Source organism: Staurois parvus, unplaced genomic scaffold (genome assembly GCF_062004578.1).
Source record: "Staurois parvus isolate SC_StPar_1 unplaced genomic scaffold, SC_StPar_1.0 ptg000137l, whole genome shotgun sequence".
Lineage (NCBI taxonomy): Eukaryota > Metazoa > Chordata > Amphibia > Anura > Ranidae > Staurois > Staurois parvus.
Window position 1 is genome coordinate 16,741,479 of NW_028317933.1, and position 25,578 is coordinate 16,767,056.

General features: G+C 43.0%; 1 protein-coding gene across 2 annotated transcripts in view; it reads right to left on the reverse strand.

The window, feature by feature from the left end:
* Window positions 1–25,578, reverse strand: part of LOC149465884 (lysosomal protective protein-like) — a 62,672-nt gene that overhangs the window by 14,499 nt on the left and 22,595 nt on the right. For both annotated transcript variants that reach the window (XM_089673419.1, XM_089673418.1), the window contains 6 exons: window positions 19,246–19,337; window positions 17,771–17,855; window positions 12,121–12,212; window positions 11,413–11,485; window positions 7,099–7,247; window positions 3,627–3,699 (listed from right to left, as the gene is read on the reverse strand). In XM_089673419.1, coding sequence (XP_089529545.1) covers window positions 3,627–3,699; window positions 7,099–7,247; window positions 11,413–11,485; window positions 12,121–12,212; window positions 17,771–17,855; window positions 19,246–19,337 — 564 coding nt within the window. The remainder of the gene's footprint in view (window positions 1–3,626; window positions 3,700–7,098; window positions 7,248–11,412; window positions 11,486–12,120; window positions 12,213–17,770; window positions 17,856–19,245; window positions 19,338–25,578) is intronic.

Here is a 25,578-nt window from a genome sequence, read left to right on the forward strand (position 1 = left end):
AAAGCTGAACTCCAGGGTAAGCATATATATTGTCTACATACGTTTTCTTACTTGAACCTTGGCGTGCTTTGTGTATTATTAGTCCAGATCTGTGCAGTAATTCATTGTAAAACTTTGACTTTGTGCAGCAGCTTCCTGTAGTAAAGACCAGTCACTGCTGCTTTCTCTCCTTGTGCAGGGTGAGCGGTCTTCTCTCCACCCCTCCTGTAATTTTCTGCAGGCAGCCTGTAGTAGGTGGAGCCTGCCATGCCCCTCCCACAGCTCTGCTCTCTGCACATGTGATTTGCAGCCCAGTAGTGATGTCACCACAACATTTACAAGTTAAAAAATTGCAAAAAAAAGTGAAAGGAACACATTGAAAACACATCAGATCTCAATGGGGAAAAATATCATGCTGGATATCTATACTGATATGGACTGGGTAATGTGTTAGGAACGTAAGGATGCCCCATCGTTTGATTTTAGTAGTCTCTTTGAATTCAGGTTGGTAATTTTCATTTCCATCAAAGTGAAAAAGTGATGTAGCAGGCTAGTCCATATTGCTGAAATTTAATTGCAGCAAATCACAATGGTACTTGTATGGCCCCCACGTGCTTGTACGCATGTCTGACAATCTCAGGGCATGCTCCTAATGAGATGACGGATGGTGTCCTGGGGTATTTCCCCCCAGATCTGGACCAGGGCATCAATTAGCTCCTGGAAAATCTGAGGTGCAACCTGGTGGTAGACTGAAACATGATATACCAGAGGTGTTCTATTGGATTTAGTTCAGGCGAGTGTGGAGGACATTCAATGGTATCAATTCCTTCATCCTCCAGGAACTGCCTGCATACTCTCAACACATGAGGCAAGCATTGTCGTATTGCACCTGGAGGAACCTAGGACCCGCTGCACCAGCCTAGGGTCTGGCAATGGGTCCAAGGTTTTCATCCCGATACCTAATGGCAGTCATTGTCTAGCCTGTAGAGGTCTGTGCGTCCCTCCATGGATATGCCTCCTCAGACCATCACTGACCCACCACCAAAACAGTCATGCTGAACGATGTTACAGGCAGCATAACGTTCTCCATGGCTTCTCCAGACCCTTTCACATCTGTCACATGTGCTCAGGGTGAACCTGCTCTCATCTGTGAAAAGCACAGACCTGCCAATACTGGTGTTCAATGGCAAATGCTGATTGAGCTTTATGGTGCTGGGCAGTAAGCACAGGGCCCACTAGAGGATGTTCACACCAGTGGCGTGCTGGAGGACATTTTGAAGGGGTCTGACAGTGCTCATCCTGGTCCTCCTTGCACAAAGGAGCAGATACTGGTCCTGCTGATGGGTTAAGGACCTTCTACAGCCCTGTCCAGCTTTCTCCTGGAATCTCCTACATGCTCTTGAGACTATGCTGGGAGACACAGCAAACCTTCTGGCAATGACACGTATTGATCTGCCATCCTGGAGGAGTCGGACTGCCTGTGCAACCTCTGTAGGGTCCAGGTATCGCCTCATGCTACCAGTAGTGACACTGACCCTAGCCAAATGCAAAACTAGTGAAAAACAGTCAGAAAAGATGAGTAGGGAAAAAAATGTCAGTGGTCTCCACCAGTAAAACCATTCCTGTTTTGAGGATCATCTCATTGTTGCCCATTTAGTGCACCTGCTGTTTATTTCATTAACACCAAAGCAGCTGAAACTGATTAACAACCCCCTACTCAACTGACCAGATCAATATCCCAGGATTTTAATTGACTTGATGCTATACTCTGATTAAAAAGTGTTCCTTTAATTTTTTTGATGAGTATATATATACAGTCAGGTCCATAAATATTGGGACATGTACACAAATTCTAACATTTTTGGCTCTATACACCACCACAATGGATTTAAAATGAAACGAACAAGATGTGCTTTAACTGCAGACTGTCAGCTTTAATTTGAGGGTATTTACATCCAAAGCAGGTGAACGGTGTAGGAATTACAACAGTTTGCATATGCGCCTCCCACTTGTTAAGGGACCAAAAGTAATGGGACAGAATAATAATCATAAATCAAACTTTCACTTTTTAATACTTGGTTGCAACTCCTTTGCAGTCAATTACAGCCTGAAGTCTGGAACGCATAGACATCACCAGATGCTGGGTTTCATCCCTGGTGATGCTCTGCCAGGCCTCTACTGCAACTGTCTTCAGTTCCTGCTTGTTCTTGGGGCATTTTCCCTTCAGTTTTGTCTTCAGCAAGTGAAATGCATGCTCAATCGGATTCAGGTCAGGTGATTGACTTGGCCATTGCATAACATTCCACTTCTTTCCCTTAAAAAACTCGTTGGTTGCTTTTGCAGTATGCTTTGCAGTTAAAGCACATCTTGTTCGTTTCATTTCAAATCCATTGTGGTGGTGTATAGAGCCAAAAATGTTAGAATTGTGTCGATGTCCCAATATTTATGGACCTGACTGTATATATATATAAAATTTATGGTTATTAAGGAATATATTTAAATCAAAGTTTTGTGCACTGAGATTAGCTTGAAAAATGTTCTAAACTCGCCTTTCATAAGGTCCCATGTATGCACCCTGCCATCTCCATTCAGTCTTATCAGGGCATATTAATACCTGTGGTTTTCTTGCCTTTAAGGCTAGCTGTTGACTGAGGTTGAAAAGCGGCAGCACCAGACAGTATTCCTGGGGAAGCAGGAAGTATGAGTCCATGCCTGTGTATGAAGGGACTGTGACATTATGAAAGGCGAGGTGATTGAGGGATGTTATGTATCACCTCACATGCTTTCATATGTAGAGAACTAAGGTGGAATCTGGCCCAGGTTGAGCCTCCTCGGCAGAGTTGGTTCCAGAGTTTTCCTCTTGTGACCACCAGTAGGTGGTATAAATAAAGCAGGACTAGAGAAAAAGGTTGCTCTTGGCCTAGGACTCAGGAAGCCATACCTGAGGGAGCTGTGTATGTGAAAGTTTGCTTTGTATGTGAAAGGAAAAAGTGTGCACAACATTTTGTTTGTTAGTGACTGGGAGAAGCCCTTCACCTGTGAGATTCTAATCTCTTCTATTTAGTTAGTGCAAGTCAAAGTCGGACTTCTAAGAAAGACCTGCCATCTGGACTGCCTTTTTTCCCAGGGAAGGTGATCCCCATCTGAGCTAACCCCCACAGGACCTTTCTGAAGTCTATGTTTGATTGACATCTGCTTAAATTTATGAGGCCTAATCCTAAACATAGTAAATATCTTTGGCTACCATAACCACAACACTGCCTAATTGTCTAGATTTTGCCAGCACTGCGATGGATAATAGAATTTAAGACCTCATACACACTGGGCATTTAGTGGTACATGAGATCCCAGCATTTAGGTGCAGGCAGATGAATCAATGCTGGTGCCGGCAGCTTGTTAAATTCTATGAGATGCTGAAAGTTGCTGCGGCTGGATGGGCTTGACAGTGCATTATGAAGTTCTAATGTTTAGGGCAGTATGCACTAAATGCCGGGAATGCAGACTACTTGCATTAAAAGCCCAGTGTGCATGAGCCCTAAACCTGAAAAAAAAAACAAAAAAAGAACCTGTGTAGCACACCACAATCCCTCAAGCACATCACACCATATGGTTGGCGCTCCATAAACCTTTTCATAGTATGAAGTTACCTTGTTGAGCAGTTCCAAGTACTGATCTCGTACATTCCTCAACTCTCTGATGAAAAGCCAAAACACTTCTGTGCTGTAAAAAAACAGAAACCCAAACATTACTCTGCTTTATTCCAGAACCTGTAGGGACTCTTCTTCTTCAAGACCTCACTTATACATTTGGAAGAGGGCCAGTTTAGCTGTAGTTTTACAGTCTCCTTGACTGCTCAGCCAACTTGACGAGTGAGCCATGTTAGTACACATCGCCAGTGCGAAAATTATACCACCTGTCACGTTTGGAACCAAACATGACCCATTTAAAAGATGAAAACATTATTTTATTTTTAAAAATGGTATTGATTATTAATATATAAAACAGTTTTGCTAATTAAATGTCATTTAGTTTGGGCTGACATCTTCTCTAAAGGACAACTGTACAAGTTTTTCTTTAAGGCATGCCCCCAACCCCTGAGTGAAGCTCACCTGGCCAATACCACTACTTAACTCTGCAAATCAGAAAAACCTCTGAAAACATCCCTGATGTAGCCTCTTCTTCCTACTGCATGACTTTACATCTGGAGGAAAAGAAATGTAATCTCCAAACACTGAAAGGTTTCTTCACAGTGAGAGCTGTGAAAATGTGGAATAGACTCCCTCAAGTGTTGATTCTGGCCAGCTCAGTGGATTGCTTCAAAAAAGGCCTGGATTGTTTCTTAGATACACAGAATATAACTGGATACTAACATTTATAGGTAAAGTTGATCCAGGGAATATCCGATTCTCGGGGGATCAGGAAGGAATTTTTTTTCCCTGCAGGAGCAAATTAGATCATGCTTTGCTGGGTCTTTTTTGCCTTCCTCTGGATCAGCTGTGGGTATAGGATTAAAACTTTTTTTTTCCTATGGTTGAACTGGATGGACTTTTGTCTTTTTTCAGACAGACTAACTATGCATGCATGCCATGGCCTCATTCATTCCTATTGGAAGAGCTGTACTCATGCCGGCAACCAGGAACCAGGACCTCCAGTTGTCCACACAGTGAAGATCTTTGCAATGGAGACAGAGCTAAATATCTTACCTAGTTGGCCACACTTGGGAATGTGGGTGAGCATATACCCTAAAGGGAAACCTGTACTAAATGTGCTGTTGTCCTTTAAAAACCATTGAAAAGTGCCTTAATTTCACCTTCCCCACTGACCAATCAATGCAAGTTGCCAAAATGGCAAAATTTGGAACAAATCTTTTTACGCTAAAATTTCAGGGTAATAAAAACACACAATTTTACTTATCCCTAGTCTCAGTGTCTGCAAGTAGGGCCATTTGTTTTTTTCCCATAACTGCCATTCAAATGCTTGCATTTGAATTCTAACTCAAGATAGAAACTGATTAGATGCTCTGAACAACATACAGACAGTTCTTTCAACCAGTGAAATTATTTTGCATGCTTCATGCTTTAAAGATTGGAGTGAGTTCCTAATAAATCCTCATGCAGCACTTCACCTCAATAATTTGAAGATCTATACAAAGTGCTGATGTGATTAAATACTGATATATTACCACTATAAAAATGTGTTTATAGTGGTAATACATCCTATTGGGGTGAAGCGTTGTATTGAGATATCTGATTGATTCTCTGTTTATATTTATTTTTCGAGGGGGATTAACAGCTTCCCGTCCGCCCTATAGCAGAAATACTGCTACAGGGTGGCACGGGTGTGCAAAATCACGTATATATACATGATTTCGGGAAGGGGGCATGAGCGAGGCATGTGCGCACCCTACCCGAGCCACCATTCGTGGCTGTCAATCACCAGGTCCCGGCTGGTGATTACTCGCCGGCACCCGGTGATTGCCGAGGATCTCCGATGGGGAGGAGAACTGTTTGGAAACAAAACAGTTCTCCCTGTCAAATAAAATAAACTTATATATAAAATCTATATATAAAATCGAGCGCAGTGTATAGGTGTAAGTACGGTAGCTGCTTGCACAAAAAGGCACCTCGGGAACCTCCAAAGTAATTGATAAAGAATGAGAGTGCAGCGCTAACCCAAATAGCGATTAAACATATGATAGACCACATATGATAGTGGATCAGTAAAATGTCAGTGTAAGTTCATCAGATGTGCTGAAAATGCATACAGTCTCCAATATGTAAAAAACCAAAAGTAGTGACTTTCAGAAATGATAATAGCCAAATAATGCACTAACCAGATAGCGCATATTAAAGCGCATGGAGCATTTAAGACCTGCCCCTGGTGCTCAGCCACTGTATCACTGGAGACAGGAGATGTCATCTATAGGGTGACCACTAGATGTCATCTATCCGGATGGAAGCTGAGTCCAGCCACTGTATTAGAGGATCAGGCGGATGTCATCTATAGGGCGACCACTAGATGTCATCCGTTCCAGGAGGAGCTGTGTCATGGATCCAGGGATGTCACTTGCAGATGTGTCCTTTGCTCAGCACAGCCCCAGGACCTAAGGGAAGTGCCAAGCTATTTATATCCTGTGTACATGTACCTCTGGTCTGGCCGTTTATGAGCAGCTGAACCGTTGTTAGTAAGTTCTTTTCTGATTATTTACCTACTTTAATAAACGATATCACACTATTTGAGACCTTTTTCCACGGGCTCTTTATTTCTGGGGAGCCTGTAATTCTGTAATTACAGTGAAGCACAAACACATGGCCCCATAGTAAAACACACCCAGCACACATTTAACCCTTTGATCTCCCCTCATGGTAACCCAATTCCTACCCAGTGCCATTAGTACAATGTCAGTGTTTTTTTTAGCACTGATCCCTGTACTGGTGTCACTGGGGATGTCAGTTACACCAAGTGAGTTCCCCCCCAGTGTCAGAATGCCTGCTGCAGTCTCACTATTAGTCGCTGATCGCCGCCATTACTAGTAAAAATTAAAAAAAAAATTCCAGTATCTATACCACCGTTTATAAACGCTATAAGTTTATATTTTATAAGTTTTATAAGTATAAGTTTCACATAAACCAATTAATTTACAAGTATTGGGATATTTTTTAGCAATGACCTGTCACAGAATACATTTTGGCCTAAATTTATGACAAAATTAGATTTTTTAAATGGACATGTTTAATAGCAAAAAGTCCAAAATATAGTTTTTTTCTCAAAACTGCTGGTCTTTTTTTTATAGAGCAAAAAATAAAAAAACACAGGTGATCAAATACCACCGAGGGGAAAAAAGGATGTAAATTTAATTTGGGTGCAGCGTTACATGACCGTGCAATTGTCAGTTAAAATAACACAGCACCGTAACGCAAAAAATGGCCTGGTCAGGAAGGGGGGTAAATCATCAGGAGAGCAAGTGGGTAATGCAGCAGCACACTAAGGCATTTATTTATTTCTGTATATTCACGTTCATTTTGATTAATTGATTACACTTTTTTTATTATGACCAAGCACGGAAGGGGATTCAGTAGAATATGTTCCTAATGAACTACTAAGCTGCCCTCAGCTCACCTACACACGTCCCAGCCTGGCTCCCGATGGTGGACATGCAATGCTTTTTGCACCTCAGGTTTGTTCATGTAGGTGTTGATACTACTGTCATCCATACAGGGTACACTCAGTTTTATTGGCTTCTTTAACTGTGACAGCCTTTGCAACTTCTGTTGGACAAAAAAAAGAATGATTAAAATCAAATCTACATACTCTATCCAAAAAAAAAAAAGTTTTGACACAATTAGGAAATTATTTAGTGGATTAATTTAGTACAGGTAAAGCTCATTTCTGTTTTTAAATTGGACCTCCTGTAGAAACAAGAAAAAAAAATCTTTGCCAAGTAGTGATCAGCTTTTCACACTCCAGCATGGTCCCATGTGTCCTCATTCATGACTCAACACTCACGCCCAATTTCAATCCACTTCCTGTGAGCTCTGGGTGTCAAGGACACTCCCCCAGGTGGTACAACACCACAGGACACTGGACACACAGGAGATGACAGAAAGCAGTGATGACATCACTACATGAGCATCATTCTAAACTCACCTACCGCTGGAAAACAGAAGAAGTTGGTTAGGGCCTTGTCCATTTTTTGCCCAGACCAGCAAATCTTGAATCCTGCTGCAAACTCCTAACATTGACTGGAAGATTATGGAATACTTCCAATGTTTCAGAGACATGCAGAACAACTTTATTAGGCGTTTGATTAAGTGGTCCTGCTTGGTTTCAAAGAGTTGGAACTATGATGTATTCTTTTAATAAATGTTCAGACTTTGCAAAAAGATCCAAGTTGTGCTGGTGACATATCTTCACTTATATGTTATGTGATTCCAGTCAACAGTTGTTATGGCACCCTGAAGACTAAGGCCTCGCTCACATGGGGCATATATGCATGCCCTTTGTGAGGGTCAAGTCTACCCATACAGGGATACACAAGTTTTCCATGCATCCCCATGTAGGCAGTCCCATTGCTGTCATTTGTACATATATACACCTCATGTGAACAAGGCTTTAGGCTCACCATACACATTACAATCTGGCTATACAATCTCTGTACAATCAACTTAAGCTCTACCAAATCTATGCAATATGAGGACCTATTTAAACATTTATAACCAAAATATTTGTAACCAATCAGGCTGACCCTTACACTACATACTTATGGTAGAGCTAAAAGAGATCGTACAATCATATTGTAATGTGCGTTATGAGCTATGAGTTATGAGGTCTATATGTGATGGAAATATGTTGATTAGTATGTGACAAATACATCCGGCAGACAGCTATAAAAAGTGGAGCTGAATGCGATTAAAGTGTTTCTACCCCCATGAAGTGACAAGCCTTGAGTGATACACAGAGATGAAACAAATCCCCCTATGTAAGTTGTACCTGTTTACCATTTATCCTGTAGATCAGGGGTGTTCAACCCGCAACCTGCGGGCTGCATGCGGCCAGAGAGGGATTTGCATTTGGCCAAACACAAAATTGTAAACTGAACAACTAGAAGGATGCCGTGTTTGGCATAGCAATCACAGCAGTAGCCTGTACAGACAAGAGTGGTCCAGGCACATCAGGTGGAATGCTGGGGATATATATATATATCCATATGATATAATACTGGCAGAACATGGAGGGACACCCGCTAGCCAAGTAAGTGCCACATGGGGGTGCTGGGGGGGCTGTGCCCCCCCCTAAGATTTCATGCAAATACTCAGATAGGTAGTAGTTGTAGATAATCAATTGAAATTACAATGAGGCATCATCCATATGTGAAAACAAGCATTATTGAGACATTAATTATGCCTCCAGTAGTGAAAACGACAGCTGATTAAAATCAATTATGCTATTTTATCTAATAGTGGATGAAGCGCTCAGCCATGAGGGTAATACACTAATTGAGCTAAATATAAACAAATAAAAAAAAATATGTATATAATAAAGTGACTAGTGCTCCAAATGAATGTGCAAACAAAGGAAAATAATAAAATAGATATAAATACAAAAATTCCAATACATAAATATTTATAAAGTGAAGGTGACTGGTTATTCAAATCAATCAATGTGTGCAAACAAAGCAAGCGACCAGTCTGCCACCCAGTGGCTAAAACTGGTACTAAATGTACACACACTGTATGAAAAGTGACAAGTGCCCAAAAACTAAATATATATATATATATACAAATCCACACATGATCACGTATATTAAATATGTATAAAAACTGTGAATAGATACAAAGTGAACAATCGCTACCTAAAGTGACAAGTGTAAAATAAAACAAAGAAACAAGTCCAAATTAAAGTGCAACAATCGTGCTATCACTCTTATGATGTGAAACTAAATATATGCTTTTCCACTTCAAAATCTTGTGCTCAGAAAAAAGGAGTGACACTCTCGTGCATATATCCTCCAGTGGCTAGAGTGCCTCCTCACCTCCTTTATTCGACCCCAAAGGGTCACAAATCATGTAATCAGATATTCCACCCCGATTAACTTCCGATAATATTGATGACTTCACAACACCTCATTTATCCCTCCGATATCCACTCCAAATGTATTGGGCATAGAGAGACTCAGCAATATAGTATCAGGGTCATGGAAGGGTAAACAAAAAGAAATACTTCCATAGTGTAGTACGTCCAATATATTTAATCAGAAAAATGCCAGATGAATCACTCACATGGTCCAAGTATACAACCCACGGTTTACCATATGTTATGGGTGTACTAGGGGACTCAAGATGGCGAAAAACCAGAAGTCTGTCACCGGAACTGCGTCACCGAGCTCCACCTGGAAATGACGTCACTGCGCTCTACGCGTTACGCCCCAAACACGTGGCTTCTTCAGAATTCACTATGGAAGTATTTCTTTTTGTTTACCCTTCCATGACCCTGATACTATATTGCTGAGTCTCTCTATGCCCAATACATTTGGAGTGGATATCAGAGGGATAGATGAGGTGTTGTGAAGTCATCAATATTATCGGAAGTTAATTGGGGTGGAATATCTGATTACATGATTTGTGACCCTTAGGGGTTGAATAAAGGAGGTGAGGAGGCACTCTAGCCACCGGAGGATATATGCACGAGAGTGTCACTCCTTTTTTCTGAGCACAAGATTTTGAAGTGGAAAAGCATATATTTAGTTTCAGATCAAAAGAGTGATAGCACGATTGTTGCACTTTAATTTGGACTTGTTTTTTTTGTTTTATTTTACACTTGTCACTTTAGGTAGTGATTGTTCACTTTGTATCTATTCACAGTTTTTATACATATTTAATATACGTGATCATGTGTAGATTTGTACATATATATATATTTAGTTTTTGGGCACTTGTCACTTTTCATACACTTAGTGTGTGTACATTTAGTACGAGTTTTAGCCACTGGGTGGCAGACTGGTCGTTTGCTTTGTTTGCACACATTGATTGATTTGAAGCACCAGTCACCTTCACTTTATAAATATTTATGTATTGGAATTTTTGTATTTATATCTATTTTATTATTTTGCTTTGTTTGCACATTCATTTGGAGCAATAGTCACTTTATTATATATATATATATATATATATATATATATATATATATTTTTTTTTTTTATTATTATTTTTTTTTTATTTGTTTATATTTAGTTCAATTAGTGTATTACCCTCATGGCTGAGTGCTTCATCCACTATTAGATATTTTTTTCATCCCGAGGTATAGGGTATAGATGATAGCAGCTGGCCTTGTTTAGTTACTCTGTGGAGCGCAGGAGGACATTCCTATAAAGTATGCTATTTTATCGATACAAAAAATCTATTAATTTTAATCAGCTGTCATTTTCACTACTGGAGGTAAAAAGTCCCATTGGTCTTTGTTTTCACATATGGGTGATGCCTCCTCCCATAGTGTAATTGCAATTGATCATTTATCTCAACACTCCACTTATCTGAGTATTTGCAGCAGTGTCAAATATCGCACCAGTTTTATGTTGCCCTCTTTTACTTTTGTAGTCATCTTCCCGGCCTTTTCTGCTCATCTGCTATCCTTACAGTTAGTGTTTTTTATGTGTAGCCCAAGACAATTCCTCTTCTTCCAATGAAGCCCAGGAGAGTCAAAAGGTTGGACACCCCTGCTGTAGATCATTCTAAAACCATACAGATCAAAGGATTTTTCTCAGCAGCATAGAGCAAGAAGCAAGGATCTAACACCACACACACACTGCAGAGTTAGAGCACAGAGTTCCCTGATATCTGGCAGCTGATTGGAGGAAAGGGAAACACCCACTTCTACACAGGCTTACAGACTCATAGAAAAATAATACAGACCTCCGGCTATGACTTGGGTACTTACTGCACAGAAATTGGAATGGACTTCAAGGGAGTATATACCAGGATGATAAACTACAAAGTGGTCTCCTAAATCCCTGTAATAAAAAAAAAAGATTTTAAAATTCTGTGCCAAACACATTAATTGCAAATGATTGCCAAGCTTCTTCCACTGTTCTATATCAATTGATGTATATATCCTTCTTGTAATAAAAGAGTGAAAATTTGAGACCATTTGGCCACAAACCTTTTTTTCTCAAAATCATTTGTGTTTAACTAGGTAAATGTATGGGGCCTCAGGTGTGGCCCCTTATGTGTCCAGAAGTTCACACAATATCTTAGTTTTTGTAATTATTGCTATTATTATTTATGGATCTCCTCTGCCCTGTCTGAACATGTGTAAGTCACAGTTTTATTTTTCAGGGTAACAACGTCACAGAGCCATCCCTCCCTCAAAGATCACCAATTTGGATAATAATTTGGGTTGATCCTCAAAATTTTTTATGGATTCCTCAAGGTAAAAAGGTTCAGAAAGGCTGATAAAGCACAACAAAATGTATTTAACTAATGCGTTTTTTAATATATAATTTCTTATTTAGTCTTGCTGGTCCTTTAAACTGTAACTCAACAAATGCTCCAAAACTGAGCAAATGAATCCAATAATATTCATAAACAATATATCCTTTTATAGGAAGAGAAAAAGAGATATACATGAGACTGTATATTGAAATACCTGATCTCGCCAGGTTTCCCGTGCTCGCATTTCTTGTACAAATTGTACCTATTCAGCCCAAACATACGGGATTGAGAGTAAGCAATCATTGTCTAAGAAAAGAGAAAAACCATTAAAGGGTCTCTGTCATGGGAGAATCATGGAAACTGCCATTGCTTTCTGGCTGTCATGGCTGTGTGTTTTGATGCTTGATCTGGGTCTGAGAATCAAAATAACTTAAAGTGCTTGTCAGCCCCTACATATACCCAGTGACAAGCCTCAGGTGAAACAAAGGTGAAACAAATCCTCCTACATAAGTTGTACCTGTTTATCTGCAGCCACTTCTTCCCTACAGCTGTGCAAATTGCTGAATTTATAAAGCTTGTCTGATAGGTCTGAAAAAAGGCGGTGGAGAGCTGAAATTACACTCTGCAGAGCTCAGTAAGGAGAGCCCTAACCCCTGATTCACATATATGCGTCCATGCGGACCGCGTTTTGTGCGGGCATGAGAGCCCATTCATTTGAATGGACTCCCGTGACACGCAGGGAAGTCCCTGCACGTCTTCTGAAAACGCAGCCCAAACGGGAACCGCGTTTTCCAGTGCGGGTCACGTGCCATTAGAACTATTGGCACCCGCCCACGGGTCTACGATCCTCTGTGTGGGTGGTGCGGCTGCACAGATTTTTGTGCAGATCCGCAGCCGCACCACCCGCACATATGTGAACCAAGCCTTAGCGCTGATTGGAGGGAAGGGACACACCCCCTTCCACACAGCTCACAGGAACAGATCTGTGACTTCCAATCTGTTGAAGGTCCCTCACCGTCACCATTTTTCTCTTGGTGTCAGGAAAACTTGTCAGAAGGAATTCATGCTGATAGCAGAGGAACACGGCAGCAGACAGAAATGACACTTAGTGCTCTTAATTTAGACAAGTACACACTATAGAGGGATAGGCTTTGTTCATATTTAATGTCTGAAGTTTATAACCACTTTAACGTCTTACAGACTCTTGCATACATACAACTTCAGGAAAAGTGGGCTTTAATTCCCAGCCACTGCAATGCCAAGGTGGCCTAAGGATGTGTTCTGATGTGTACTGTGTGATTCTAGCACACTGACTGAGCTGTCACTGACTGCTTTTGGTCATGGTTTGTGATTGTGAGGCAGTGTAACAAGCTCCCAATCATGTCACTGCTGTAAGAGCCAGTCACAGCAGTCACATTATAGAGAAGCCAGGCCTCCTACCCACATTAAAGCCCTTTTAAAGGGCCACCAGAAGGGGTTAAAGTGGACCAGAACTTAAAAAGTGAAGATTTCTTATGTAATGGGGAAATTTCAGAAATGTTAAAGGACAAGTTCACCTTTTTCAACAGGTTACATGTTACACCTATATTTAAGGTGTAACATGTAACATGTTGAGCATCCACCACTTTACCCCCCATCCGCCCTTTCCATGTGACAGTGGGTGGGGGACCTTTTCCCCACACCCGCTGTCACAATTTGAAAACAATGCAGTCATCTTTAACAGAGGTCACGTCATTCATTCACAGAGTTCTGTGAATGAATGCCTACAAGTACTGTAATACATTGCAGCTGATAGCTTGTGGTTCTCAATGTACTTCTAGGGCGCTGGTGAGCACTCTCATAGTCCATTGGGCTTCCTGGACTTCAGTAGCTGCCTGCCCGTATCCAAGGCTGATGTTAGAAACCAAAGGACCCCATACAGCCAACCTGACAGGGCCCCCACCCCCAAAAAAACCCAGTTTACTATGCTTCAACTATGAAGGAACACAGTGAGGGATCGGTACCGCTCACTCATTGTGTTCATTCAGGAAAGTAAGGGGCTGGTAAGTGTGACATATTTATCATACCTTTCCCCCACTCTTCATCCTGAAGGATCCTATTGTGTGCTTACACCTGTGAGAAGGAGAAGAGGGAACCCAGCAGTACTGTGGGGGTGGGGGCACACAGGGGAACCTGGGCAGCATGGGGTAATGTATGGTGCACAGGAGGGTGATAAGTGTGGTGAGGGATGGGGCAATTACTGGAACTGATCCCCTGTATAGCTCTCTCCACAGCAACTGAAAGCTTGTGGGAGGGAGAGGAGAAAAAGCCAACTTTCAGCTGCTGCAGACAGATCCATACAGGCAATCGGATCCAGTAATTAACAGTAACATCTCTCAGTGTCAGTTCATCTTTAAATCAGACACAGCCATGCAATTAGAATTTCCTTTAGGAGGCTACCAATGACAGCACACTTACAGTATCACTTTAAATGAAGAGACCTCCTGCTCTCTAGCTCCCTTGTCACCTCTTCCCATGCTAGCTTCCAGGACTTTTGCTGAGCCTCTCCCATCCTCTGGAACTCCCTACCCCAATCTGTCCGACTATCTCTTACTCTCTCTACTTCTAGATGATTCCTGAAAACTCTTCTTCAGAGAGGCATACCCTGCCCCCACCTAACAAATGTACTTTTATTTTCTCCATCAGCTTATCCCCCACAGTTATTACCAGGGGCGGACTGACAACTCATGGGGCCCCCGGGCAATAGGGGATCATGGGGCCCCTGAGTCCTTGCCCAAACTCAAAAAAGCCTATGAAAAAGGTACCAGGGGCATCTCATGGGGCCCCCTACTGACCCCGGGCCCTCGGGCAGTGCCCGAGTTTCCAAATGGTCAGTCCGCCCCTGGTTATTACCTTTTGTATCTCTTGACACTCCCTCTTAGATTGTAAGCTCTAAGGAGCAGGGCCCTCCAATTCCTACTGTATTAAATTGTATTGTAATTACTGTATACTGTCTGCCCTTATGTTGTAAAGTGCTGAGCAAACTGTTAGCGATATATAAATCCTGTATAATAATGTTAATAATAATGGTAGCTGTGGACAGGAGAGGAAGGCTGATTTTAGAACTTACGGTGAACCTGACAGAACTAAAATATGGAAGTTTTCTGATAGCGTATTATTGTTGTAGTTGATTTTCTACTTAAAGCTCATTTGACATCTGACTTCTTTCATCTCTTTATAGACCTGTACCCCCTTATACTATGGTTTGTGACTCATTTTAATTTGGACAGACATAAAGGAGTTTAGTTACTAAAACTGGAGAGTGCAAAATCTGGTGCAGAGAAACCAATCAGATTTCATGTTCAGCAAGCTGACGTTAGAAGCTGATTGGCTACCATGCACAGCTGCACTAGATTTTACACTTTCTAGTTTTCGTAACTCAACCCCAAAGTGTATCTAAAAGCAAGGAAAAAATGTAATATATTGCTGCTTGTAACGGAACCGACCCGGACTGCGCTTGAGTACTTCCGTTAGAAAACCGCTTCCCTGTCCGAACACCAACAACAGATACCACAGCCCAGGGGCGGACTGACCATTTGGAAACTCGGGCACTGCCCGAGGGCCCGGGGTCCATAAGGGGCCCCATGAGATGCCCCTGGTACCTTTCATAGGCTTTTTTGGGTGTGGTTTGATTGTGGGCGAGGACACAGGGGCCCCATGATCCCCTATTGCCCGGGGGGGCCCCATGAGTTGTCAGTCCGCCCCTGCCACAGCCAACCATACAAGACTACTTTGTAAACAAAACAGGTCTCTTCCCTGTCAGCTCCTGCACACTGCTTTGGATGGCTGTGCAGAGCACTTCCATGCAAAGCAGTGTACTTACAGTAAAGCACACAGACACAAGTGAAACAGCACACAGCACACATTTAACCCTTTGATCACCCTTAATTTTAACCCCTTCATGCCCAGTGTCATTAGTACAGTGTCAGTGGTTTTTTTTTTAGCACTCATCACTATATTGGTGTCACTGGGGATGTCAGTGACACCAAGTCAGCTCCCCCCCAGTGTCACAATGCCGGCCGCAGTCCCACTATAAGTTGCTAATCACCGCTATTACTAGTAAAAATATATATTATTTTAAAAAAAAAACAGTATATATACCGCCATTTGTAAACGCTATAACTTCACGTAAACCAATTAATTTACACGTATTGGGATATTTTTTAGCAGAGACATGTTGCAGAATACATTTTGGCTTACATTTTTGACAAAATTTTATTTTTAAAATTTTTTTAGTGGACATGTTTAAAAGCAAAAAGTCGGCCTTTTTTTATAGCGCAAAAAATAAAAAATGCACAGGCGATCAAATACCACCAAATAAAAGCTCTATTCGTGGGAAAAAAGGACGTAAATTTCGTTTGGGTGCAGCGTTGCATGACCACACAATTGTCAGTTAAAATAACGCACCGATGTAATGCAAAAAATTGTCTGGTCAGGAAGGGGGGTAACTCCTCATGAGGGCAAGGGGTTAGAGGAATAATATTTTGCAAGAAGTACAGCATGTATTTTAAAGTCCCTTCAATTTATAAACTTTTCAGTTTTCTTCTGTTTCCCTATTAGGGAGATTTGTCTACTCATGAAGAATGAGTTACTAACCCATCCCTGCTTACTAAAAGACATGGTTTTATTACTAATTGCCCCACTGCAAGGGAAGATATTTTAGTTTTCTGGTGTTCAGCTATAAAGAAGCATAAATAAATAGGTGTAGTTATAAATGCCCCAGTGGGAGGAAAAAATGCCCCAGTGTTGGTGGTTGGTTGGACAGCTTTGCCTGGCAGTGCCACTGCCCTAACTGGCACACAGTTTGGCCTATCAGCTGTCCATTGAATTCTGTGATGGTCAGCCTGGCCAGGTAAGTGCCCATTCACTTCAATGGTGGCACATGTTTTGTATTCTACTAAAAAATGGAATAGTTCCACAAGATCTGGCAATGTTGGAGACGTGTTGGAGACAAGAAATGCCCGTAGCGGATAAGAAAGAATGAAAATAGCGCAGGGCATGCATGACTAGGCCCCAGAGTGGTGAAGGGGAACGGAAAGGGTTAAAGTTAGCTCCAGGGGGTTGGGATTTGATTGTGGGGTTATCTGGTTGGCAGAGGTGGAGTGTAGGTGGGGTCCGCGGCACCTTAGGGTGGGGGGTTCTGTTGAGGGGGCGTCAGTGGAGCAGGACGTTAGGAAGGATCAGAGCTTCCCTCTCGCCCTCCCTGTTTTGTTGGGTATCGGGTCCCTCCCGGGAAAGACAAAAAAAAAAAAAAAAGGGGTTATGTTGGTTCGTGGGCGGTTGTTGGTCTTTGGAGGCGGTTCTCATCTTGGAAGGTAAAACAATGGTGTGGGACCCATCGGTGGTATGGGGTGCCCGGGGGACATTCCCAGTTAACCAAGGTTTAACTGGAAGGTGGTGGTGCTGCACTGCGGATGGTATGGTTGTTTGCGGCTGGAGGCCTAGTGTATATGGTTGTCCGCATTTCGGATCGTTTGGGGGTGCCTTCGAAGACCAACAACAATTCTTTGGTTTCCGTTATAAGGAACGGCTGATGTATTTAAAATGTGAGTTGTTAATAAAAGGCCATGTTGGCCATTTTACTCCAAAAGGGTGTCATGTTTTTTGTAAAGTATAATTGGTTAAGGGGTGGGGAGTGGTATGGATCAGTAATGGTGGTGGTAGGAGTGGACAAGCCTATCTCTGGTGCAATAGTCATGGTTTTACTGAAATCATTGATATCTGCAGATTAATAAACCGTGTGCAGAATAATGTATGTATGTGACAATAAGTTATGGTTTTCTTTATTTCCCTTTGGGAATTCTTAAAATGGATCTAATACTTACTTTGATATTACATTTTGTGTCTTTGGACTTTGTAAATTCACATTTATCATCCTTACAGCAGGCAGCTTGCAGTTCTGACCACAATCTAAACAACAAAAAATAGACAGCATATAGTGTATGTGCAGACACCTTATTTGTTCTTCTATTAGTAGGCAGACATAACAGCAGGAGTATTATCAGTCGCAAAACTTTAAAATGGTAGGAAACTTGAATGAAAAAAAAATCTCCTTGCAAGGTAATGTCATAATGTGCTAGTATGCATCACATACTAGCACATTATGAAAGACTTTCCATGGAATGAAGCCCTCCAGCGCCGCGCTGTCACCACTTCAGAGGCTTCCATCTTCACCCTGTCTTTCTTCTAGGTTTGCAGGTTCTGGACGCTCGATTGGCCGAGCCACCATTACATTACTCCCGCGCATGCGCGTGGGAGCCTGGTCCATGGTACAGAGCTTGGAAGGAACAGCATGGGTATGCCGTTCCTTCAGAATGCGTGCGCTGGTGCAGGGGCGGACTGACCACTCAAGCACTCGGGCACTGCACGAGGGCCCAGGCTCAGTAAGGGGCCCCATGAGATGCCCCTGGTACCTTTCATTGGCTTTTTCATAGGCTTTTTTGGGTGTGGGCAAGGACACAGGGGCCCCATGATCCCCTATTGCCCGGGGGCCCCATGAGTTGTCAATCCACCACTGCACAGGTGACATCATCGGCTGGAGGGACACTGAATATCTCCTAAATGGTGCACGTTTAAGAGATACTCCATGTTCCTACAGTTAAGCTTTATTATAACCTCACCTGTAGGTACAAATGTCCAGTGGGAGTTTACTTCCACTTTAACCCCTTGACGCCGAGCGTACAAATATTCGGCCTCTCAGCATCTGGGCCTTGACGCCGAGCGGCCGCATATTTGCGTGCTATTAGAAAATACACATGTGCTGAGAGCGCGTGCTCAGGGCAGTGAGTGGTAATGATGCGCTGTAACCTCTAGCAATAAATCATTGAATGTGATCCAGTTCTTTATGTTTACATTAAATTTTTTAGATAAGTCTATGAGTGTGTTTATTTTCTTTTTGGGATGTTGGGGTGGAGAGCAAAATTGCATGGGGAGAATCTCAGACTCTGTTTAAACACGGCCCCTTTAAGCCACACCCAATATTTAGTGTAATTTAAACCACACCAATTTTTGGCACTTCACGCGCTTCACGTACCACCATCCTCTTTTTCATGTTAGGCCACACCCATGAATGAATGCTCCACCCCTAATTAATATACTGCTCACCCTACACTGTCTTTCTGGACATACAGGGAAAAAAGTGTCCCTAAAAATTTTTGGGAAATGTAGCTAGAAGGTAGAAGCAAAGTATGTACATGTGCAGAGGCGGCCTATCAGTTTCCCTGTATTCTGCCAGCAGTGGGGAATGTGCCCGGGGGCAATAAATAGATAAAAGAAAAACACGCTGAAAATATTCACTTACTCTGTGTCTATTAGACCATGATAATAAGCAAAGTAAAGAAGAGAGTTATCATTTATGTCATAATCGGTCAGTCCATTTCCTATAGCAATTCCCTGCAAATATATAAACATATATTACATACAAATATACTGAATGTCTAGGCAAAATAAAAAACAAAAAAAACTTTTCACTACATCTACAAAATAAATGTATGTTTGCCTGTGTTTTATCTATTTAAAAAACACTCCAAGTAGAGAAAAGTACTTGTTGATCTGCCAGAAATCCAGTTTGTTCCTAACTTCTAGTTTCAGTTGACAACAGAGTGCCTTTGCTGTAGTGACATCCCAAGCAGTGCTGTCAGTCCTGTCTGTTAAACTACAGAACCCGTCTCTATTCTTCCACACATTCCTATATGACTTTCTTTTCCAGCAGAACAATGCTGCCACCTTCACTTCCAAGAGCCTGTCCACATATTATATTTAGTGAAAGGTCTCCTGGGAGATGTAGTTCTGGGGGCATGACTACATCAATAGGAGCTTCCAGCAGTTGCCCCTGCAATAGTTTTAGAAGCATGGTGATGACATCATAGTGAGTAATTAAAGCTGTATCTCACTACAGTAACAAGGTTAAAGATAAAAATTTAATTAACAGGACCTGGTCCACGTGCTATGGAGATGCCCCAAGTTGACTAGATACTGGAGAGAAATAGTACAGGTTATTGCAAGAATTTTGCTAATAAATAAAACTGGATCCCAGAAATTGGTGTATGGACATGTTAGACGAGGAAATATATCAACCTGATACTATAATTTAATCCTGGCCGCAAGAATTATTTTCCCAGCATGGAACAGATAGCACAAAAATGGTTTTCCCCAAACATACCCACATTTCAACAATGGAAGCCCCATGTAAAAAAAAGGAAAATAATCTGTCAAGAAAGGGGTTGCCTTCCCCCCATTATTTGGAATAGATGGTTTTCCTCCCCAGATTTGCACCTCATTCCCTAATTCTGCAACAATTACTGCAATAATTGGGGCTACTGTACACATGTCCTTGTAGGCAATGCATGGTATATTCAGCATATGTGGTCTTCCAAGTTTCTTAGACAATGCACAACAGGCAGTTTGCAATACAGGTGTAATACAAATAAATACACATGCAATGTTTTCTGAGCATTATTATTTTATCCAGACAATCAATCTGGACTAAATTGCGGTAATGTTATATAACCATGGTAGTATGTGTGACAGAACGTCTGTCACCCCAATTCAGTGATTCCATCAGAGAACTGCTTCCCCGCTGCTGGAACACCGGACCAAGCTAGTATAGCTGGGCATTGCACCCAAGAACTAGATGGCACTAGCTCAGGAGCAACTGGAACTACTTTACTGAACAGAAATACTGATTTTATAGACTTCAGGAATAGGGGCAGCCTCCACATGAACAATAAAAACAAATATTATATATTAGGATAAATATCTCATAATGGTTTGGTAACAAGGTAAAGTAGAAATAATACTAATCACATCTCCAGGAGGACTAGCAGACAGACAGAAACAATAGGTGACTCAATTAACTCAATTAACAATGGGAATGCATACCTAGGAGGAAACAATGGTAAGACAGTAAACACATAACACCTTAACAAACAGATTAGAGCAAGAGTCCTCAGCATCAGGATGTTTTGAGCTGATTATATCAACATCTTCTAGGAGTCTATGAGTCTAGGAAGGGTGGAAGCAGTCAATGCTGGTTTGGGCACAGAGACCCTAAATCTGTATCCTGGTCCTCCAGTTCTCAGAGTCTGTGTGTTATGGGGAGACATGGACTAGAATCCAAAGTAAACAACTTCAAAGGTCACCCCAGGCACAGACCTCCCAAAGAATAGTGCCCCCTCAGATGCCAGGGCCATGGTCAGTAGGCAAGAGGCTAGCCTGCAGTCCCCTCCAAAAGACCCTGTCCCGGTTGGGTCTGTCACAGTATGTGTCTTGTAACATGAACATAGATATACTATGATACATTATGTTATTCTAAAGCGTCATCTACTACATGGAAATCATATATTTTGTGTCATGGGAAACCCAGAGAAACCCTTATGTAGCATCAGTAGCAGTCATTCTGCAGAGGTGAATTACATAGGTGCTTCTCTTATACAGTATAAAAGCCTCAGGACACAATGGCATGTTCTCATTGTATGTGTTGTAGACTAAGGAAAAGGGTGGAAGAACCCTCTTAGGTAGGTAGATTAGCATCAGTGTCATTGCAAGTGGCAAGCTATAATAGCGTATGCCAGGATACTCAGGCTGTCTGTGCTCATTTTCATGCATGTGCTGCTACTCATGAGCATAGATGTGTAACTGGACTTGTAAGAAGATGCACCAATGTAACACGGTGCACACGTAGGTGCACAAACACACCCATAGTATCATTACTGGATGGTCTTTATCTTTACCCTTGTGACTTGTGTTCCTGAAAAATTGCTTGATCCTGTTACTGACCCAGTTCCATCCGACTATTCTTTGGATTCCCCTTGTTGCTCATGTTTGCTACTGATCTGTGTTGCTGACTCTTGGACTTTCGCTAAGATTGTGCCTGCTGATTTTGTATCTAGCTGCCAGCACATTACTGTCCCCTGCCTGCCTCTTACCTGGATTCCGATCGTGATTCTGTACTAATCTCCCTGGCTGTTACCAAACTTAGTTTGTGAGCTGACCCCTTGCTTTTGCTCATCCAACCTTAGTATCTCCAAGTTCAAATTCACAGAACCAAGTCCCTGGCACCTGCTACCTTCTGCTGTTGTAACAGTCCCTGCCTCTACCACCGCTGGGTCATCTTGAGCTCCACTAACAGGTACAAGACAGCATCTCAGCCCTAGACTGCTGAACACTGACCACTGTGTCTGTGCTTTTTTAAAATGAAAAATGCTTATACAGGAGTCTGACCAACTGTGTCTGGTGCAGGAGCGGACTGACAACTCATGGGGCCCCCGGGCAATAGGGGATCATGCCCCTGTGTCCTTGCCCAAACTCAAAAAAGCCCTTGAAAAAAGGTACCAGGGGCATCTCATGGGGCCCCCTACTGACCCCGGGCCCTCGGGCAGTGCCCGAGTCTCCAAATGGTCAGTCCGCCCCTGGTCTGGTGCTTTGCTAGCTGACTATAAAAATGGCTGTGTTGCTTTTGTAGGGTCAACCCTGAAGGAGCTGCTGGTGATGGTGGACCCTCTGCTCTTCCATGACTCTCTAAGCTACACGGTTCCCATTGACACACATGGTCATATACTAAAGACGGTTTGCACCTTTGGATGTAAGGGTTAGTGGACTACTATTCTAAGAATGTACAGGAATGAAGCCACAAACAGCTTGACAGTAAATCAGTTGAATCTATTAAGGCAATTCAATGTAATATAGTGCAAATCAAATGCATAGACAGTGCATAGACAAAAAAGCAGTAGAATAGCAAAATGAGCACCAAATCACTAACCTGCACTTAAAGAAACTACAGCACTGTTAAACTGAACCTTAACCAGATTACTAGAGTCTCTGAATAACCTCAACCAGTTCAGAAGTGTCAAAAGAGTCCTGGTGTACACATTGTTCATACAACCCCAACAGCTGATGGATGTATGCATTCCTGGAGAAGGGTTACCTCTGAAGGTGGTGAAAGTACCTGGTGCCTAGTGTTTAATGTTGGGGCCCGTCTTCAAATAGTTCACTGTCCCTTTAAGAATGTTAATCAATCATAAAGACCAAGCCGCTAAGTGTGAGCAGTCTCTGTTTTAGCTAATCATGTGCAGCAAGAGTTAGGGCATGTAGTTCAGTTCACCACTTCCTGGCATTCCTGGCAGCCGACTAACCTGAACCCAACAGATTGGCAATTTGCGGTTCCCAATGATCTGGTTTTAGATCCTCACACAGGCCACAGCTCGAAACCTGAAGACACAGCAATTCTATCTCTCTCAACTCAGTCTCTGAAGGCAGCTCCAGCAGGCTCAGATGCAGGTCTGTCCCCTCTCTCTGATGTGGGGGAACGGGCACAGCAACAGGCCCTTCTATCGCCTCCTAAATGGCTCCGGTCCATTGGCTGTTTGACATAGTGCTTGGATGTAGATCTCTGGTCTCTGTTGTTCTCTCTCCAGGACTGCTCAAATCTTGCTCACTTTACCCGGGAAAGACTAAGGCTCCCCTCTTTTAGCAGAAAGGATTTGTGGGAAATGAATTCCAGTAGCCATAAGTCTCTATAAACAGTTATGATGCAGTGCTTATTTAAGAACTACAATTGCCATGAGGCTCTGCAGCTTAGCCAGTTTTCTTTCTCATGCTCCAATTTACTCAAGCTCTCCTGCTCCCTTATTGGCTCAAGCTCTCTGCCAAGGAGATAGGATGTGGGTGGGGGGAGAAGCGAGGGGTCAACTGGGGGCAAGAGCAGGCTGCAGCACTCAGCTATACTTCTATGGTGAAATTTTCTCTTTGGATACAGTTATAATACAAGAGGCCTGGGTAGCACTACCCCCTTAGGAGACACTATATTTGGTTCCCCCCTATAGTCCTGAACAGCCAGACATCACATATTTCCACAACAGCTTGCATCCAGAGTCAAAAAACAGTCCCTGAGCTTCTGTTTTGTTGTTTTATTGAGGCCATTTTGAACTGGGATAGGGTAAGGATGCCAAAGGGAACCGACAATTGAGGACAAACTTCCTGGAACTATTCACAAGCTTTCTCTGCAGCACAGTCTCTGTTGGAGAGCTAGCCAATATCTTCCTGATGTACCACCCCAGAACCTAAATGAAATTCTTCTCTTCCAGAGTAGGGGATCTTGCTCCTGTCCCTTTATATAGGTGAACAGTCACTAGTAGGGGGCTAATCTGGTTTCCCACCAGAGTGTTCCTTCCCCTATCCTCCCAGGGGGTATACTCACTTAGAATCTCTCCTGTGCTGCTTGTGGGTTGGCTGCTGTTACCAGGCCTATTATCTGGACTGCTCCTTCCCTGCCATACAGGTGGTCCTTGCTCAGGGGACCAGTGAGTTTCAAGCTTTCCTCCTTTCCAGCTCCAGGCTTGCAGGCAGGCCCCATCCCACTAGGCCTCCTGGCAGCCTTCTTCCTCACAACTTCACATCTTCCACCTTACTCTACACACGCCACACTCCTGCCCACTGAGCAGGCTCCAACACTTTTAAGGGAATCCCAGCCCCTTGCCAGTCCTTCTATTGGGGATTGGCTGAGGTTCCTCAAGAGTGCAGCCAGTCACTCCTCAGATCCACCCACTGCCTCTAAAGCCTTCCTGCAAAAGCTTCAGAGCAGGTGGAAATTCCAGGGGGGTTGGCCTACAGCCCTGACCACAATTACACCTCTGGCTATTACACCTGAGCTGCTAATCAACTTCTGTCTAACCATTAGGATCTGGCTCCCCCTAGCTAAACTAAGAGGGTGCTACACCTGCATTCCACATCTAACAGAACTAGTCAAATGTTGAGCTATAATCTGACCATCTTCAGAGCAACAAATTTTGTGTGTACTACAGATTACTGCCATAAACCTGGAAACTGATTCTGCCAGCATAGCAAGTTTGTGGTAATGTAGAGTTTAGCAGGAAAGCAGTGTATACAGACACTGGGGTGGATTTACTAAAGTGCCTTTAGCAAATCTACCCACTGCGTCCACTGCTTGTCTTAAGGGTGCAGTAGCGATTAGGTCATGCCTTTAACCGCCTCTTAGATGTTTCCCTTACAATCTTTCAGCCAGTCAATGACTGTCTGAAACCATAGAATCAGGTGTCAAGGGCGGAATGCCCAAGGGCCCGGGGGCACTACAGGGCCCCATGAGAGGCGCAGTCTGTCCCTGTATGTGCCGCTGCTGAAATAAGCAAGCACTGAGGGGACAAACAGTAAGGCAGGCACTTCGGACACCTCTCCTCCTGGAGTTTCAGCAGAGGGGCGGGTTCACATCCCTGCCACGAGAGATGGAGGGGCGGGCAGAGTATGCAGCAGGTCAGTGTGTAATCCCTGGACCCTGGTGACAGCACTGCAGCTTCATGTAGTAGATAGGGGGGAGAGAGAGAGGGGAGGGGGGGAGAAAGAGGGCAGAGAGAGAGAGGGGAGGGAAGAGGGTAGAAAGAGAGGGGGGGAGAAAGATGGTAGAAAGAGAGGGGGGGAGAAAGATGGTAGAAAGAGAGGGGGGGAGAAAGAGGGCAGAAAGGGGGGGGAGAAAGAGGGTAGAAAGAGAGGGGGGGAGAAAGAGGGCAGAGAAAGAGAGGGGGAGAAAGAGGGCAGAGAAAGAGAGGGGGAGAAAGAGGGCAGGGTGGGGAAGAGGGAAGGAAGGGGGTTAGAAAGAGGGCAGAAAGAGAGGGGGGAAGAG